Source organism: Phalacrocorax carbo, chromosome 6 (genome assembly GCF_963921805.1).
Source record: "Phalacrocorax carbo chromosome 6, bPhaCar2.1, whole genome shotgun sequence".
Taxonomy (NCBI): domain Eukaryota; kingdom Metazoa; phylum Chordata; class Aves; order Suliformes; family Phalacrocoracidae; genus Phalacrocorax; species Phalacrocorax carbo.
The window spans coordinates 44,718,926-44,735,245 of record NC_087518.1 but is presented as its reverse complement, the minus strand read 5'-3'; the positions used below and the strand labels follow the sequence as shown (position 1 = coordinate 44,735,245).

The window sequence follows — 16,320 nt, the reverse complement described above, 5'->3', positions numbered from 1 at the left end:
CTCCTCAGGTATAACTTGAGAAGCAGCTTTGCTGATCACAATCCCACCCTTACAACTAAGCCATTGCATGCAGCTAATAGACAAGAAAGGATTCTTGAACATAACTTCCCAACAGCTGCCCCAACGCCATCCTGTACATAGACACCCGATCTGCCCCAAGAAGCTTTGCATCTGCTAAAATTGTGGAGCAGGTAGTGCTTCTCCAAGGCAGACGTCATGGGAGAGAGCAAAACAGGGATAGATGGGGTGGCTTTGAAAGGGATATGAAAGCCTTTCCGAGAAAGGGGCCACACTTATCCATGAGGAGATCTGATGGACAGGGTAGAGTCTTCCCAGCTTTTGGCAAGACACCTCCCCCTCCCCGCCAAGGTATCTACAAAGCCAGACCAAAGGCTGGGCACAGGCAAGACCCTCGCACACACATCTGTGCGGCCTGCAGCACCATGTTAGCAAGGGGGAGAAGCACAGAGGGATGCCCAGTGGTCGCCTAGTGTACCGGGGTCCCACAGCTCTGCCACACCAGCCAGTGAAAAAAAAAAAAGAATAATCATTAAGTGTATTCAGAAAACTGACTTCTGACTTCATCATTACAGAATAAATACTAGATTTTAATTTACCTCCATTTTGAGGCTTTATCATTCACTCGATTCTCATTTTCAAGACTTTTTTTTTAATATTAAACCTGACCTATCAAAAAAAACCCTACACAACTGCCAGGGCCCTAAGACAAACAAAAAGAAAGAAAAAAAGGTAAAAAAGACAGCACTCATACTAAAACCCCAGCTGGCATCCCACTGCACAGGAGCAAAAGCAGCAACCGGGGAGGGAGGGGGTTTCCCTGCTGCCCCCCACCCCCCCAGGACACAGTCCCCCAGGGATGCACAGGGCCAGGGAAGACGCCATTCTCAGCACCAGCTGTGTTGATGCTGGAATAGGAGGGTTTGAAGGCTGTTGCCTTTCCCCACACCGCCTTCAACAGGCATGTCCTTGTTCAAGGCACAGGCAGACTGGGCAACCACAACGGTCCCTTCTGGATTACCATGGATGAAGCAGGAGCATTGTATGAATGGAGTCTGGTCCGCCAGAGCAAGCTACAGAGAGCAGAGCAGGGGCTTTTTTCCCCCCTCTTAAGTTATTTCAGACAGAGATGGAGGCTTGCAAACACCCATCCCATCTCAGATGCAGGCACTAAAGAGGAGCCCTGGTTTGCAAGACTGTGCCCGTGCAGCACAGGTTCCCCAATTCTGGTATGCAAACCATCTTTGGGCGGTATATGGAGGCACATGCATCTGGAGGATATACGTTCAGCCTGTATCTAGACAAACAAAGTCAGACCAAAACAGCCTAAGAAAGGCATGCATATTAAATTGAGATTTAAAGGATATAAAAATAATCTGTTTGATCTGGGAGTGATGTTTATATTCTTTACCGTGCTCTCTACAAACAGGCAATTAAAAAAAAATGTCATCTATGTAATTGCGATCTCATCTCCTGCCTGTCTCAGCAGCAGGTACACAGGATTCAAAGCACTTCTGGCCATGAAGCAGTTGCATGTAATTCTGCTTTCCTGGAGACACATCTTCAGGCTGGCCAAATTCCACCGTCTCAGGAAAGCCAGCAGATTTATACCCCTGAGGACTCGGGATGCCATAGGTATAGCATTACCTTGTTCTGCAATTAACACCTCAAGTATAATTGTCACCAGTAACCTGCTCTTGATTGTTTGTTTTTTTGGTTTTTATAAAGCCAATGCAAAAAAAGTCTATTTTAAACACCCCCAAAATAATTCTCTCTCGTCCTTTCTTCCAGTCATCTTTGGCTCCATTGGTCTTTCAAGAGAAGGCCAAAACTACAGGTGGGTATCATGCTTAGATGCTGACTGTTGGTTTGATAAGAAGCATTTCAAGGCTCAAAAAAAAAAAATTCTCCTTTATTCCCAACTGATGGTGGGATACATCTGCACACCCCCATGCCAAGATGCCACCTCTGCCTTTGCTAAAGCACTTCCAGACCAGCCATCCCCGAGACAGACCCTGCTGCTTCACAGGGAGCTCACTGCCTTCAAGAGATCCTACGGGTATTAAAATAAGCGATACATAAACATTAACGACCAAACCCCATCTAGGTATGTTCAAAACACGATGATGACTCTCCACCCACACAGCTTCTCGCATGTGGTATGGGCTCAGTCCTCCTCAACACAGAGAAGACACACGATGGAGAAGACAACACCAAGGTGTTGGGGACTGCCCGGCTGGTTTAGGACAGCCAGATCTCATTGTTCCTCGCCAAAAATAAGAAATGGCTGGGTCAGCAGTTTCTTCAGGACAGTACAGAAAGTTGTTACCTACATGACAAGTGAGCCCTGCATGGCAGGGCAGTCTTAAAAATAATTTTAAAACCCCCAAAACAACCCAAACAAAGCAAAGTTGCTTAGCTCATCAAATTCAACTTTACAGCATCCAAATAACTCTAACCTCATCTTTAATTCCTCCCACGCCTTACACTTAAATGACAATCCCAGGCCTGTTTGCACTGACTTTCGTGACAGAGCGACAGAGCACCAGGCAGAGCTCAAACCTTTTTTTCTTCTGGAAGCTGGACAATGACACAGTTTTCTACACAGAAGAGGAAAGTTAAGAGTATTCTAAACTGTTAGCCCAAATTATAAGATTATAACCCCACTTTTGTAAACATGTCAAGGTCCTGCTAGCATAAATATTTACTTTCAAAGTTCACTTTAGCATCAAGCTTGCTACAGAAGAGGAGATGCTGAATTTGTGAGAAAGCTGAAGAGATATGAAGGTTGTAAGAGGCCTATCCGTCTGTTACTTCAAAACCTCCCAAAGGCAGTAAAATTTGTGTAGTACAGATTAACTGGGATTGACAGACGAGAGAAAATTAAATTAGAGATACAAAATAAAAAGGGCAGTAAATTATGTGCAGTTTACACTCACCAGCCTGAAACATATGCTCCCATAAACCCGATTTCCACGTGCCTAGGAAGCAGGTATGCCAGATGAAATCCCTCTATTTTATAGCACAAGCAGGACTTTTTGGAAGCTGATCTCTCTGTGAAAACTGCACAAAAACAAGCTACCGAAGAACCTCATCTGCCCTATTGGCCTCGCTGACACAGCCTTCCCCTCTTCTGAGATTAAATGCTTGACTTAACACCCATTAGCAGAGCATAGGTAGGTGGCTGCTTAGAGTTTGCTGGATGTGGGGAGTCCCTGCCAAGGGAAAAAACCAGCAGGTCAGAGGAGTAAATTTAACCCTAGATGCTACATCTGTGGGCCCAGCCTCTGAAATAACCCACCTCAATGGCCAGGGCAGGAGGCTTTTTCCCACCTGGCCCATGTCTCCTGCAGAAACGTGGTGGCTGGTTGCAGTAGCTCCATGCAGCGCTGCATCCGGGCACCAAAACCCCACAGCACAGAGAAAACCTGCCATGTGGAACCTGACCCAGACAAGGTCACATCAGTCCCCCCCCAGTAATGGCTCTATGCTCTGGGCAGGAGGTACAAGAAACTCCTAGCAAAGAGATGGGTCTGTGATTGGGATGAGGATGATCAGATGAAGGTACAGTGAGGTCCTCCCATCACACCTCTTATTTTGCTGCTCAGAGAATTCCCCACAGATCTCCAACATGAAGTCACCCACCAGCTTTGCTGGTGCAAGTTCAGGCCCCCAGGCTGAGCTCCCCAATCACATTTTCAGATGTGTCACGGTGACCAGTGAGACAGGGATGGGGCAGCAGGGACTATTCCATACCACCGGGCTTGCCTGTGGCCCTAACAATTTCAGGAAGCATCTTCTAATTCTCTAAACAGAGCCCTCCCAAGAGGAGGAAGCAGATGGAGAAAGTTATTTTCTCCCCCTCAGATGACCTGCTTTAATAAATGCACACTCAGTTCTTTTCTGCCTCTTTTACAGAGTTAGGCACTGATGTGAAATTTCTGGGAAGTCAACAGTTTTGGTGATGAAACCTCTTGTTCACGCAAGAAACCAGCGATTTGTCAGTGCAGAGTGCACGCATTGGAGGAGTGGGGTGTTCAGAAATATTCAGCTCCCTGCCAACCCAGCACAAGTTGGAAATGCAGGAGAAATGGGGGGTCTGGTTCAGAGGATCTTCAGCCAACCTACTCCACCAGCAACACGCTTCTGCCCATGGCACTTCTGCCAATGGCTCCACAACTTTGCTAGCCGTGATCCCCAAGGAACAAAGATACAAATCTTCCCCTTATGCATCTACTATCAAGATAATCATTGTACTTAATGAAAGTACAAAGTGGATCTTTCTAACCCTTCGTGCCAAAATAAAGCTGAAGGAAGCTCCTGATAGCTCTGCTTTACTTCTGACTTTCTTAGGTCTTTATGATAATTGTGTTCTGGGTAATTTGTTTAAATTTGTATGTAAACAAAGAAGGGTTTGTACACATCTACCACCTCACAGGGCGCTGAGGTGTGTCATTTCTGAAAGACATTTCAGCCATAGTTTATTCTTTTCATTCCCTCCCCCCACATAGAAAACAGATTCAGGTCAGAATTATGGCAGTACCTGCAGCAGAAGCCAACGCAGCATCACAAGCCTCTGCAAATCTAATGACCGGTTTTAGTATTTCCTAAAGCGGCCCTCAAATGAGAAAAAGCCTTCTGTTTCCCTGCTACTCTGAATGTCTTTGGGCAGCCGCTCAAGAGGCATAACTCAATTTAACTGCACTGGTGGCCACTGGCTATGTGCCTACATGCACCAGGAGAAGACCTCTACTGAGTACGTCCACCTCAAAACAAGTCATTTTACCCAATTCTGCGTCTCATTATCTTACATAGGACTCCATTTTTTACTGAACATGTAAATACTCATCAACTTGTATCTGTCCAACATTCTGTTACTGGCTTCAAATAGAGCACCTTTTTTTCCACCTTCAAAGTGTTTTGGTTTGGTGGTGGGTTTTTTTAAAAATTTTTATTTACAAGCTCAGGAAGGACAAAAATGGGAATCAAGTGCTTGGGAACTATAAGCTTTTTGTCTTCCCCAGCAAAAGGCAGAGAGAAGAGCAAGCCAAGCCTCCTGCGAGCAGGGCAGCCAGCTTTCACAGCACCTCATGCCCAGTCATCCACCAGCAAGTCTGACACTACTGGTCTGGGTGTATTTGGAAAACCCAAACACACATCATGGGCTATCCATCATGTAATCACCTCTCTTACCATGTCCCACCCGTGCCCTTCACCTGCCAGTGATCAGCCAGATCTAAAATCTCCTTCAGCTGTTGAATTCATGTTCTTACTTTTAAATGCTTCTCACACTAAAAAAAAAAAAAAACCCAAAACCAAAACCAACCCCAAACAAACCTACTCTGGTGTTTACTTTCTGATTTCCACCTGTAGTAATACGAAACAAAGCAACAATCACAGCTTTTGCTGTATCACATTATCCCCCACTAACAATACCTTCCAGTGATGCTTGATAAACTCTGTTTACCCAAACTATCACAAGTAGAATACCACATGTCAACTAACTGCTTTTGCAGCTAGGACCCTTAGTCTAGAGACCGGGAAGAAAAACCCTTTACCCATTCAAATAGCATTTATACCAGGAACGCCCAAAGAAAACTTGTGTAAATAAAAGTTTAAAAATTCTGACTCCTAGGAGCTGTTTTACTAGGAATCCAACCTTCTGTTTAAATAAGTGAGGTAAGTCAAGCTAGTTATGTTTCTACTTATATTAGTTTCATATATGGGATATCAAGTATTTTTATTTTTTCCAGATACAAGGAGATGAAGCTTTCTGCACTGGCCTCTATTCCTGTGGGAATATAAAGAGAAAACCATGCCCCTCTTCTTAATGTATTAGTGCCTCATAATATAGACCAGATGATCAATAAACTACGTAAAAATTAAATCAAACTGACAGTCCTTAAAAAATGGGCTCTAAGCAGAAACAATTGTTTTAAAGTCCGTGGTGTCTGGAGTATTAAACTCACGTGCTGTTGTGTTATTAATCTCTTTGTTGGAAGCCAGTTGATTTCCCCTGCCTGTGTCTGTCAATTAAATATTCAGCATTGCAGCCACAATTGAACAGTTGATGTTTTGGCATGCAAAATCTTTTTGAGACAGACTGTTGACAGTTTCCTTGCAGGCCGTATCTTTTCCCAAAAGGCAAGCAGGCTAGCAAACTAAGACCTCTGCCACGGACTTCGAGGTGCCTGAGAGCACTTCAAAGCAATCTTTTAAAGCAATGAGTTTAGCGAGATGCCTGCACTGGGTGCAAGAAGGGGAGAGGGAAGACACAGCCACTAGCAAACCCGACATCAGAGCAACACAGAGTAACGAGAGTAGCAAGAGTTGCGTTTTTTCGCTATTAACAAAAAAATGCCCAAACCCGAGCCGGGGGGTTGGTCGCAGCCGTAGAGCACTACCTCCACCTGGAGCTGGTCCTGGCGCCGACCGCCGTGCGGCTGGCCGTGCGCCGGGGTGCGGGGCACGGCCCGGGGGGCACCTCCGGGGGCCGGGGCGCATCCCCGAGCCCACAGTGCCCCCTGCGCACCGCCGCCGGCGGGGCTGCCCCCCCCAGTTCCCCCCAGCGCCGGCTCAGGACACGGCAGTGGGGGGAAACCACAAATAAATAAAATAATAACCAGTAAATAGGGTCGAGAGGCGGGGGTGTGTGTGTGCTGTGCCCACCCCTCCGCGCGGAGAGCCAGCTGCCCCACTCCCCCCGCCAGCCCCGCTGTGGCCGCGGCGGGACGCGCTCCCCGCCGCCCGGCCCCGCCGCTGCCCGCTCCGCTCCGCGCCTCGCCTTGGCTCGGCTCGGCCGCCGGCCCCGCTCCGCTTTTGTTTGGGGAGCGGCGCGGCCGGGGCACGGCCGAGCTCTGCCCGCCCTCCCTCCGCGAAACTTGCCCGAAGTGGGGGTCCGGGGGGGGTTTGGAGGGGAGAGGAGCGGGGGGAAGGGGCGCGGAGCCCCCGCGGCTGCTCACCCATGACGAGGCAGAGGAAGTCGAGGCAGATGAGCAGGGCTTTCTTGCTGCTGCTCTTGGCCGGGTTGTTGTTCAGCGCCGGGCTGCCCCCATTCTTGCTCTCCGGCGGGATCGCCTTATCGTACTTGTAGCTCTGCATTATCGGGGGCGAGCGCCCGATCCGTGCCGTGCCGAGGCGAGGCGAGCCGGGCCGTGCCGCGCCGAGCCGGGCCGCGCCGAGCCGGGCCGGGCCGAGCCGCCGGGCTCGCACGCGGTGCGCCGGGGAGGTGCTGCCCGGCCTCTCCGGTGGGGCACGGGCGGCGAAAGGCAGGCGGGTCTTCCCAAAGGAAAAAAAAGTTTAAAAAAAAAAATAACAAAACAAAACCAAAACAAGCACAAAACCACCAGCAAAGGAGGGGCGAGAGGGTAGGGGGAGCGAGGGAGAAGTTTGTGGGTGTCCCAAGGCGGTGGAAAAGTCCTGGAGGAAAAGCCCGGGGAAGGGATTAAAAAAAAATTTTTTTATATATATATGTGTGTGTGTCAAGATCTCAGTACGCGGGGGAAAAAGGAGCGGAGCGAGGAGCCGGGCGCTGCTGGCTGCCGCGGGCAGGTGGGCTCGGCGGCGCTCCGCTCCGCTCCGCGCTGCGCTGGGGGCTCCCGCCGTGCCCGCCCCGTCGCTCTGAGAAGCCACCGGCTCGTTGCTGCACTTTTATTTCGCGAGTTCCTTTCCACCCCTTAGGAAAAAAACGGAAAAAAGAAGGGGGGAAAAAAAATAAAAAAAAAATCAGTCACTTCGCCTCGGATGGGATATCCAAGTAAGCACAGCCCCTTTCCTGCATCTGACATTTTACATAGATAATTAACTCCACATTTTTTTCCTGAGGGAAGTTAAGAAAAAAAAAAAAAAAAAGAGCCAGGAACTAAAGTTCCAGAAGGAGGGAGCCTCTAGCGTTTACAAACCAGAGAGAGGAGTGCTATGGGAGGGCGGGGGGAAGGAAAACAGCCAGCCGATCCAAGGCTGGAGGACTCCCGAAAGGTGGTAACGGTGCGGAGGGGAGAAAACCAGTAACAGAAAACTTTAAACATTTTTCTCCTGGTTTTGCTTCCTGCCCTCCAGCTCTGCTCCACGTGCTGAGACAGAGCCTTTTCGGGGGGACGCGGTGTGTGTTGAACCCACAGACCCTGGTGCCTGGCAGACCCCAACGGGCCTGCCCGCAGGGCCGGATCCTGCCTGCTCGGGGCTGGAGGACGGGTTCGGCCGTGCCACCTGCCCACCGAGTACCGCCACCGAACTGTAGCAGCTTCGCCCTCCTGCACCAGCTACACCACCTTCATGAAATGAGTGTAACGAGAGCACTTGGAGTGGGGTGAGGGATTATTTATGCTGGGTAATCACCCCTTTGGTCTAATTAAAAATCACCAAGAAATTAAACAAAAGGTTTCCCAGGAAGCCCAGCTGGCAGGATGGCGATGCTAGCAGCTCCAAGCAGGGCAGCGAGGGGCACAGGCAGTGGGAATGAGTGTGTGGTACCACAGGAAACTGCTCAGGACAGTATCTAACCACTTTTCATCTTTTTTTTTTTTTGGTCTTGTATCTGACCTGACCTCAGCCTTCCGTTTCTGTGCTGGCAAACCACGGCCAGGCCAAATCCTGCGCTGAGGTGCACATCCTGCCGGGTTCCTGGTGTTTTGCTGCCTGCAGAGGCAAGCAGGCCCGGAAGGCAGGGACAGAGGGCAGGTAGGACCCCACCATCAAGGACACACTTCCCTGCTGCTTTCTGCAGAGCCGCAGACTACAATCTGAGCACTAGAGATTGCACCTTGGCGAGGGCAGGTTTTCCAGGAATCTGTTTAGACACATACCTGGGCTTATTTGGGCCAGCCTGGGAGGAAGAAAGCAAAGTGGCTGTTTTCATATTTTACTTTTATATGTGTGGTATAAAAAGAAAGGGGAAAACAAACCTTGGACTTTCCTCCAGTTCTTTCATTATGCCTCAGTGACGTGCACTCAGGTGCCATCTCCCGCCTTACTTTTGAGGAGACAGCTCTCTTTTGCCCGGTATCGCCCCATGGCACTGAGCACAAACCCATCAGTTTTGGCCCAAAATGGTGCCCCTCAGTGATGGTCACCCACTCAGGGGCCAAGCTGCCTCTGGAGGACACATCTCAAGGTCTTTCTCTCTTTCCCCTGACTGTGGCAGAGGTACGGGTGCCTAATTTAGGCTCCTCAGATGCCTGAAGCGAGTGGAAAGAATCCTCACGTGCAAATTCTCCCCCAGCTGAGGGGGTGAGCCCTGTGCCAGCTGCCAGCACGCTGCCCAGCCCAGCTCACCACCTCTGCTGCGGGGCCAAGCATCTACCCTTCCCTGCACCCTTCAGAGCCTGGTCCTTGCGAGAGGAGCCCACGGCTTTTGGCAGCTGGCTTCAGGCTCCCCGCATCCCCAAGTCTGCTGATTGAAAATGATCCTCATTCAAATTCCCTGGGTTAAATTCAATTTCGAGTTTAAAGCAAGGAACGAAAAAAAGAAGAGACCTGTCATTGTAACAGCAAACAAACAAACAAGCCTTTCCTGTACTTAAAAGGAAATTGAATTTATAATTTTATATTTGCATTTACAAGACCCCTCAGGCTACTGGTATTGCATTTTCATAACAAAAAGATTGTCCTGTTAGTTGATGCAGTCCATGGGGGCACAAATAAGTCTGAATCTTGGACAATTTCTTAAGGGAGCAGCCACTACAATTGCTCCGTTCACACTTGACAATGGGTAAGTCAGCAGCACCAAAAAACAGCTTCTGTGCCTTTGTCAATAATACGCAAGAGATTCACTGGTAATAATTAATTGTTTATTCATAAATGCAATTATTGAATACACCATGCAACAGCTATCCATTTAGAGCTCAGCTTTTCCTCTCAGTCAGATTCTAAATTCCCGCTATGGACTGAAGTTTTTTTTTTTCTTTATAGAAATTAACTGAACCAATTGCATTTACGTTATCTGTGAAATTTGCCCCACATTTTGGGAGACCAACTGATCTCACAACGTTTTCGCCACTTTCCTGTCTAAGCTGGACCAGACCCCTGCTGATCAAGGAATGCAGCACTGATACAATCTATGGGAAGATAAAGTATTTGTAGTAACACTTGTTCTTGCCCAGATTTAAACGTTAACTGAGATATTTCAGAACCCAACAATATTAAAACAGGAATTGTGTTTTATTGTAATTTTAAGAGAACAAGCTCTTTAAGACTACCTCTGTAACAGAAAAAGGGGCAGGAACTGGATGCTGCCACCTTTGTATCTGTGGGACACGGCTCCATGGACATCTGCTCATTACATGGCAATAATTTAAAATTGAGAGCAGCTCTTCCTCATTCAGCATGACCAGGCATTATGATCCGGGCCAAAGGGTATTGCTTCTGTCAAAAAAAAAACAAAAGAAAAAGTAAAATAGTTCCTGTTTTTACTTTTTCCCATCGTCCATGGAAGAGCATGTCTGAGGAGGACAGTAAGGTCTGGTTTGGGGAAAGAGGAGTCTGTTGAGAGCTCGTGTTTCTACTTGGTACTCAGGGTGGGTTTGGAGATAGAGAAGGGAAGGGAGGCAGTTCTGGTTTCTGCTCTGAGGTTCACAGAATTAGTTTATCCCACACGTTATGTAATGTAAAATAACTATTTGTTGGAGCAGGGAACGGATCTGTAGCCTGCCCTTACAGTCCCACTTACCCCATCCCACTCCCCTTGGCCCAGCACAACTTTAATTAGTCCCTACGATGTGTTTCATTAGTCCAACATTACTGCTGGGGTGCAGCGACAGCCCAGCAAGCCGCACTGCCCTTCGTCAGCATGGACCCTGTGCTCCTGGGGCTTGTCCTTGGCTGCGCAGGTTGTGTCCCCCACACTCCGGCCTGCCCTGCTTGCAAGCGTAGAGAATCTCTCCTGCTTTTGTTGATGTGCTGCAAACAAGAACAATGTTGCAGAGCAATTTGATGTCTAAAGTGCACGCGGTTGCACTCTCATTTTGATGCACAGCCCAGCGTCAAACTACTGCTGCCCCCTCAGACCTACAGGAACAACTTTACTTTTCCATCATGCAGAGGAACTGGCAGTAGCTCTTCTGGAGAGGGGACATGCAGCAGGGAAGGACCAGGCCCTGCCTATTGTATTTCTTAGAGCCGATAATGAGCCTGTCTATAGCAATCCTAAAATAAGGAAGTGAACTCTGTTCAGTCCACTGATTGTTATCTGTACATTATCTGAGATTGTTCCCCACCAAACAGGGAAATCAGAGCAAAGTTACATGCTGTGCATCAGGTGGCCTCAACTGGAGTCTCAAGGTCAGAATACCAGTAAACTTCTGGGAAGTCCAAAGCTGAACCACCACTACCCTGTTCAAGACTATTTTTAGCATCATCAGCTGCTGCTGGAGAAAACACAACAAGAGGGGCTGCAAGTTGCAGGGAGGGAGCTGCGGGCATTGCCAAGCCCACCCCAAGGCAGGAGGAGGTTATGGGCAGGAACGCTGCCACATCGCCTGCCTGCTTTCACACACTGGCACCCTTCACCAGCACCAGGTTGTCCAACTTGCACAATCATTGCTGCCCTGTTAATAAATGTTTGCTAAAGCTGGACTTAGACCTGTCTTTGCAGAGAGAGGCAAATAAAAGTGAAATTCAAAGGGGTACAAATTCCACGCTCTCCAATGACACTGGGAAGAATCAAGCCTCATAAATCTTCAGGTCATTTTAAAATATTGGCTGGTAAGTGTCATCCTGATACAGCATTTGCTGCTGTTCAGGAAATTGGGTATCCAGATTGATGTAGGCCAGGAGGGTCATTCCTCAAGCAGTGAGTGCCTCAGTGATCCACAGGCTAGGAAGCTGTGTGGTCACACACCCATTCCTGGCATCCCAAATCACTCGGAGTCAGATGCATTCAATTTGCCAACAACCCTCAAGTCCAGTCTGTTTTGAAACCAGCTTCTGTACTGCTGCCAAGTTTCACAATCGTGGTGTTTCTCCTTAATTTAATTTAGTTTCCCTAAATCTTGCTGGCTCCTGAAATGATTAGAGGATTCCACTTCACATTATTGCAAAGAAAAAAATTAAAAAAGATAAATTTCAAACAACATGATTCCGACAAAAAGCTTGAAAATGTGACCTCCAAATCTCATCTGAAAGAGCAAAATGCACAAGCTGTAGAAAAGGACGCCTTTTGATTTAATCTGAAGATTTTCTGAAGGCCAAATACCGCGATTCGAAGAAGCCTGATTGATGATTTGGGGGCACTGTGGACCGGTAACACCTTGTGTACAGCCGTAGTTCTGCCTCTCTAGCCTGCCATCTCTGCCCTCCAAAAAGAGAATAACAGCACCATCTACTGTCCTTCCTTAGCATTTGCTTGGAAAACCCAAACCCCTCAGCTCCATCAGAGCAACTCCGGCAGGTCATGACTATGGTTTCCCACTGCCTGGTGATACAGCCCAGTATTGACGGAAAAATTGGAGCAAACTTGGACTGCAAAAATCAAAAGCAGCGTCTTAATTACGAAAGACGCACGTTAATTATTAGAAATTCCAGCTCTGAATAATACACCTTCTCCCAAACTGGTGGCACTAAAAAGGATTTCAATAGACCAGTATTTTCATATAGTTCCCTCAAACCCTTTCATGTGTTTATTAGCAGAGCCTTAAAGGGCCGTCTGTGTAATTCACAATTTCTACCGGGCAGGCATTTTCACTGTCAACAACAGTTAATGAAAGAGGTGGTACATCGCCGCCCCGTTTCAATCCTGGTAAAATCTGTGTCTGTGCTCTGCGCTGGCAAGCTCCCAGAAGTTTGTTTGAAAGTCAAGAATGTGCCATGGTTTAATTACGCTTCTAGGTCAGGATCTCAATGAAAGCCCCGTTATAAACAGCAGTCTCAGAGGAAAGGTCCACACTCGGCTTTTTAGCCCCAAATTGATTACCGGTTAACTCAGGGTAGTTAACACATTTGTAATGTCTGGTCTGGACACTTCCCAGATGTTTGTTGCAGGATACAAACATTTGTGGTTTATAATGTAAACAGGTACACCTACATTTTTTCAGCCTGGACTGATTTCTGGTCACAAACAATCTCAATAACCTGGTTGAAAGTGCTCAGCAACTAAATGAAAAGTGAAAGAAGAAAATGCTTTGGCCTAGATGTGGAAAAAGATTTTTTTTATGGGCCGCCCGATAGCTTTTGGCATTGCCTTCAAAGTGTGAAGCCCCTGACAGTGAACACAGGCGCTGTCAGCGCAGGTGCATGGCTGGCCACCAGCACCATGGGGCAGCAGGAAAGCCAATGCTGAGCAGAGGAGCAGCCTTGAAGGTGGTGTGCAAGGGCTTGCATCTTCTGAACACAAGCCAAGGCACTGCTCTGATGGGTTGATACTGGAGGGGTCTGGGCGCATAAGCGGGGAAACAGGGAGAGTCTTCTGAAAGACAACTTAAGCAAACTATGTATATGGAGCAACAGTTGGGCTTGTCAAGAGATGAAGCAGAGCAAGAGAAAGGGAAGCACATGGCCCCACACATGGGGGGTCCCCATATCAATCCTGTCTTGCACAACTATATGACATGAAACTGGAGATGCATCAGGGAAGATCTCCAACATCCCTCTTGCTGCCGCCTCACGTGAGATGCAAGGGGCAGGCCGTGCATTTGTATACAATGCACAAGTCCCTGGGGTTATCTGCTCTCGAGCCTCCATCTCGATAATTCATTGTCAGCGATCCTCAAGTGTGTTTGCAGGGGCCAAGCTAGACCCTCCCCAAATATTTGCTTCAGCACACAAATGGGGTTTGCTGTAACCCTGGCCACCTGTGCCTTGATCCTTCTATGCTACACAATGTTCAGGGAGGCATAAAGGAGCTGCACAGCCTGCTTTTGCCATGGAGGAGCTTTCCTCCACCTGCACTGAAACTGCAAAGGAACCCCTCACAACAAAACGAGGACAGAAGAGGTTTTCAGGTATAATGCTGCAGTGCTGTGGCCTGAGCAAGGTTGTACCATGGGTTGACAAAATTTAGTTGGTGATGCTGCAGGAGCCTCTTGAGCCACCCAGGAGCAGGAAGGGGCTGCAGGACCTCAATGTCCCCGTGGGCTGTGAGTGCTGCACCAAGCCTTCAAGGGGCACAGCACACACAGAAAAATCTCACCAACAGCCTTCAAAGCCTGCTCTTTGCTCCCATTTATCTTATCTAGCACTCCAGTGAAGTATGGATTTACATAATACATACCTAATATATTAATGTTCCTATTCATCGAGAGGATCTCGACACTGTTTTCTTTGAAAACCTTGCCAAAAAATGATCAAGCTCCTTACAACAGAAGATGGTTTTATAGCTCTGAAAAGGATTTTCTCCCTTTTGTCTTCTGAATACTTTCACATATCACTGTTTGATACTGTGATAGAAGCCAGGCCCAAAAATTCAAGAGTGATGGGATCCTCGGTTTGGGTTAGTAGCACATTGCAAAACTACAGCACTCAAATTAGTGACTCGGTATGAACCATTTGGTTCACACCCTCTGTCTAGCTACAATATTTTCCTAAATTATCTTGCAATATAGCCTTTTAATAGCCAGAAGGGGTCAAGCCAGGCCCACTCCCATTTGTCACACACACTTCCAGTTAAATGCCTTTTAATCTTACCCCCCTTATGTGCACAACCCTCCCTTCCCACTTCACTTTTCTGTGCCAGTTTAATTTTGCTTGGGACATTGGATTTCAAAGGCTGAAGAAATATCTATAAAGAAGAAAAGCCACTAAAAGAAATTATGTTCAAGTTATGACACTGACCTCAATACAACCCAAATGACTTTACAAATGTGGTCTGCAAGCTACCTGCAGACCACAGCATCAAACCACTGCAAGGATATTCTATTTTCTCTGTACATTAATTCACTGCAATACATATCTAGCCTATATTTCGATTTATTTTTGAAGGGATAAAGAAATATTTGCTTCTATATTAATGTTTGGGTATAAATTCTTCTTCTAGCCAAAGCCAGACTAAGAAAAATGAGAAGTAAATTACCCATTTTATTTTAAATAGTGATAATGATCAGATCTTGGAACAAACCATTGGGTTAGTGGTTGATCTTTCCACCTTTGTATCGTGCCTGTATAGAAGACACGCTGTAGCTGAACACAAGGTACTGGGCTCAGTACCTGAGAGGATGAATTTAGGTGGCTTGAGCTATCTAGAAACTCAGACTATGGCATTAATGGTGTCTTCTGATCTCCAGAATCTGCCATTTTGCTCTGAACTGGGGATTATGAAACAGCAGGGTAAATCCCTTTAAAATTGCCAGTAAATGTCAGGAAATACACTTTAAACACACAAAGACACAGGTTCACTGACAGCTGTTGCACAACAGATCACAAATAGTTTGTGTACTCCATCACAGGCCCCTTTATCTCCTTTATCCAGTATTGCCAACACCAAGCACTAAATGTCAAAATCCTTCTGTTTCCAAAGCCTGAGACTGTTTTGCAATACATAGATTCAAAAATTAAAAAGACCCCCTAAAGTGATACATTTTGAGTTCTCGTTTTATCTGTCCTTGGCTGCCTGCCTTTCTCCAGCCACGCACCCACACTTACAGCCCTTTTGCTTTTAGCAAAGCCTCACACCACCAGCTGCTTGGAAAGTGGAGCAAAATAACAACCACGAGGTGACTTTTGGAGTAAAAAACACGCTACCAAAAGCACAAATGGCATAAGTGTGACAAGGCACCACTTCAGTTTGGTTTTGTTTTCATCTTTTCAGAGACTGCCAGCCTGGGTGGCTCTGTAACCACATGTGCTTGTATCCCCATGGGCATGAGCACCTGATAAACAGCCCAAAAAATTCTGGTAGGTCATGATGTGCATTAAGGAACCCAGCCCTGATTTTGCTCCTTCCTCCTGGACTTTGATGAAAAGCTCCTGATAAGGTCCTCAAAGAGAAAACATTATATTTTCCTATATCTTGACCCATTCTTGGTCATGTTTTCCATATTCAGATAGCACCCTGCTGTCACAAGTTGAGAAGCTGTTGCTCTGTATATTACACACCCTACCTGACAGTGAGAGACAGAGCAGAGCAAAACAGAAAAAGGGAAGTGCAAATGGGCACGGTACTTAAACTCACATGAAAAATAACTCCATAAAAGGGGAATCTTGCTTCTTAAAATAGCGTGACACCATGCTGTAACAAGAGACCCTTTTGCTGATGCCAGCTGAGGAGAGCGAGCACAACAGGACCGCCTGCCCTTACAAGAACTCAGCCCAGACAACGCAGAGGTCTCTCTGCTGCGACTGTCTGGTTAATACCATTGATTTTAAAAGTAAGCA

The 16,320-nt window shown here is 47.2% G+C and overlaps 1 protein-coding gene across 1 annotated transcript in view; it reads right to left on the bottom strand.

The window, feature by feature from the left end:
• Positions 1–7,794, bottom strand: part of PLPP3 (phospholipid phosphatase 3) — a 45,674-nt gene extending 37,880 nt beyond the window's left edge. Inside the window, exon 1 of the mRNA XM_064455021.1 lies at positions 6,981–7,794. Within this exon, the coding sequence (XP_064311091.1) occupies positions 6,981–7,119 (139 nt within the window). The 5' untranslated portion in view covers positions 7,120–7,794. The remainder of the gene's footprint in view (positions 1–6,980) is intronic.
• Between the last annotated feature and the right edge of the window lie 8,526 nt (positions 7,795–16,320).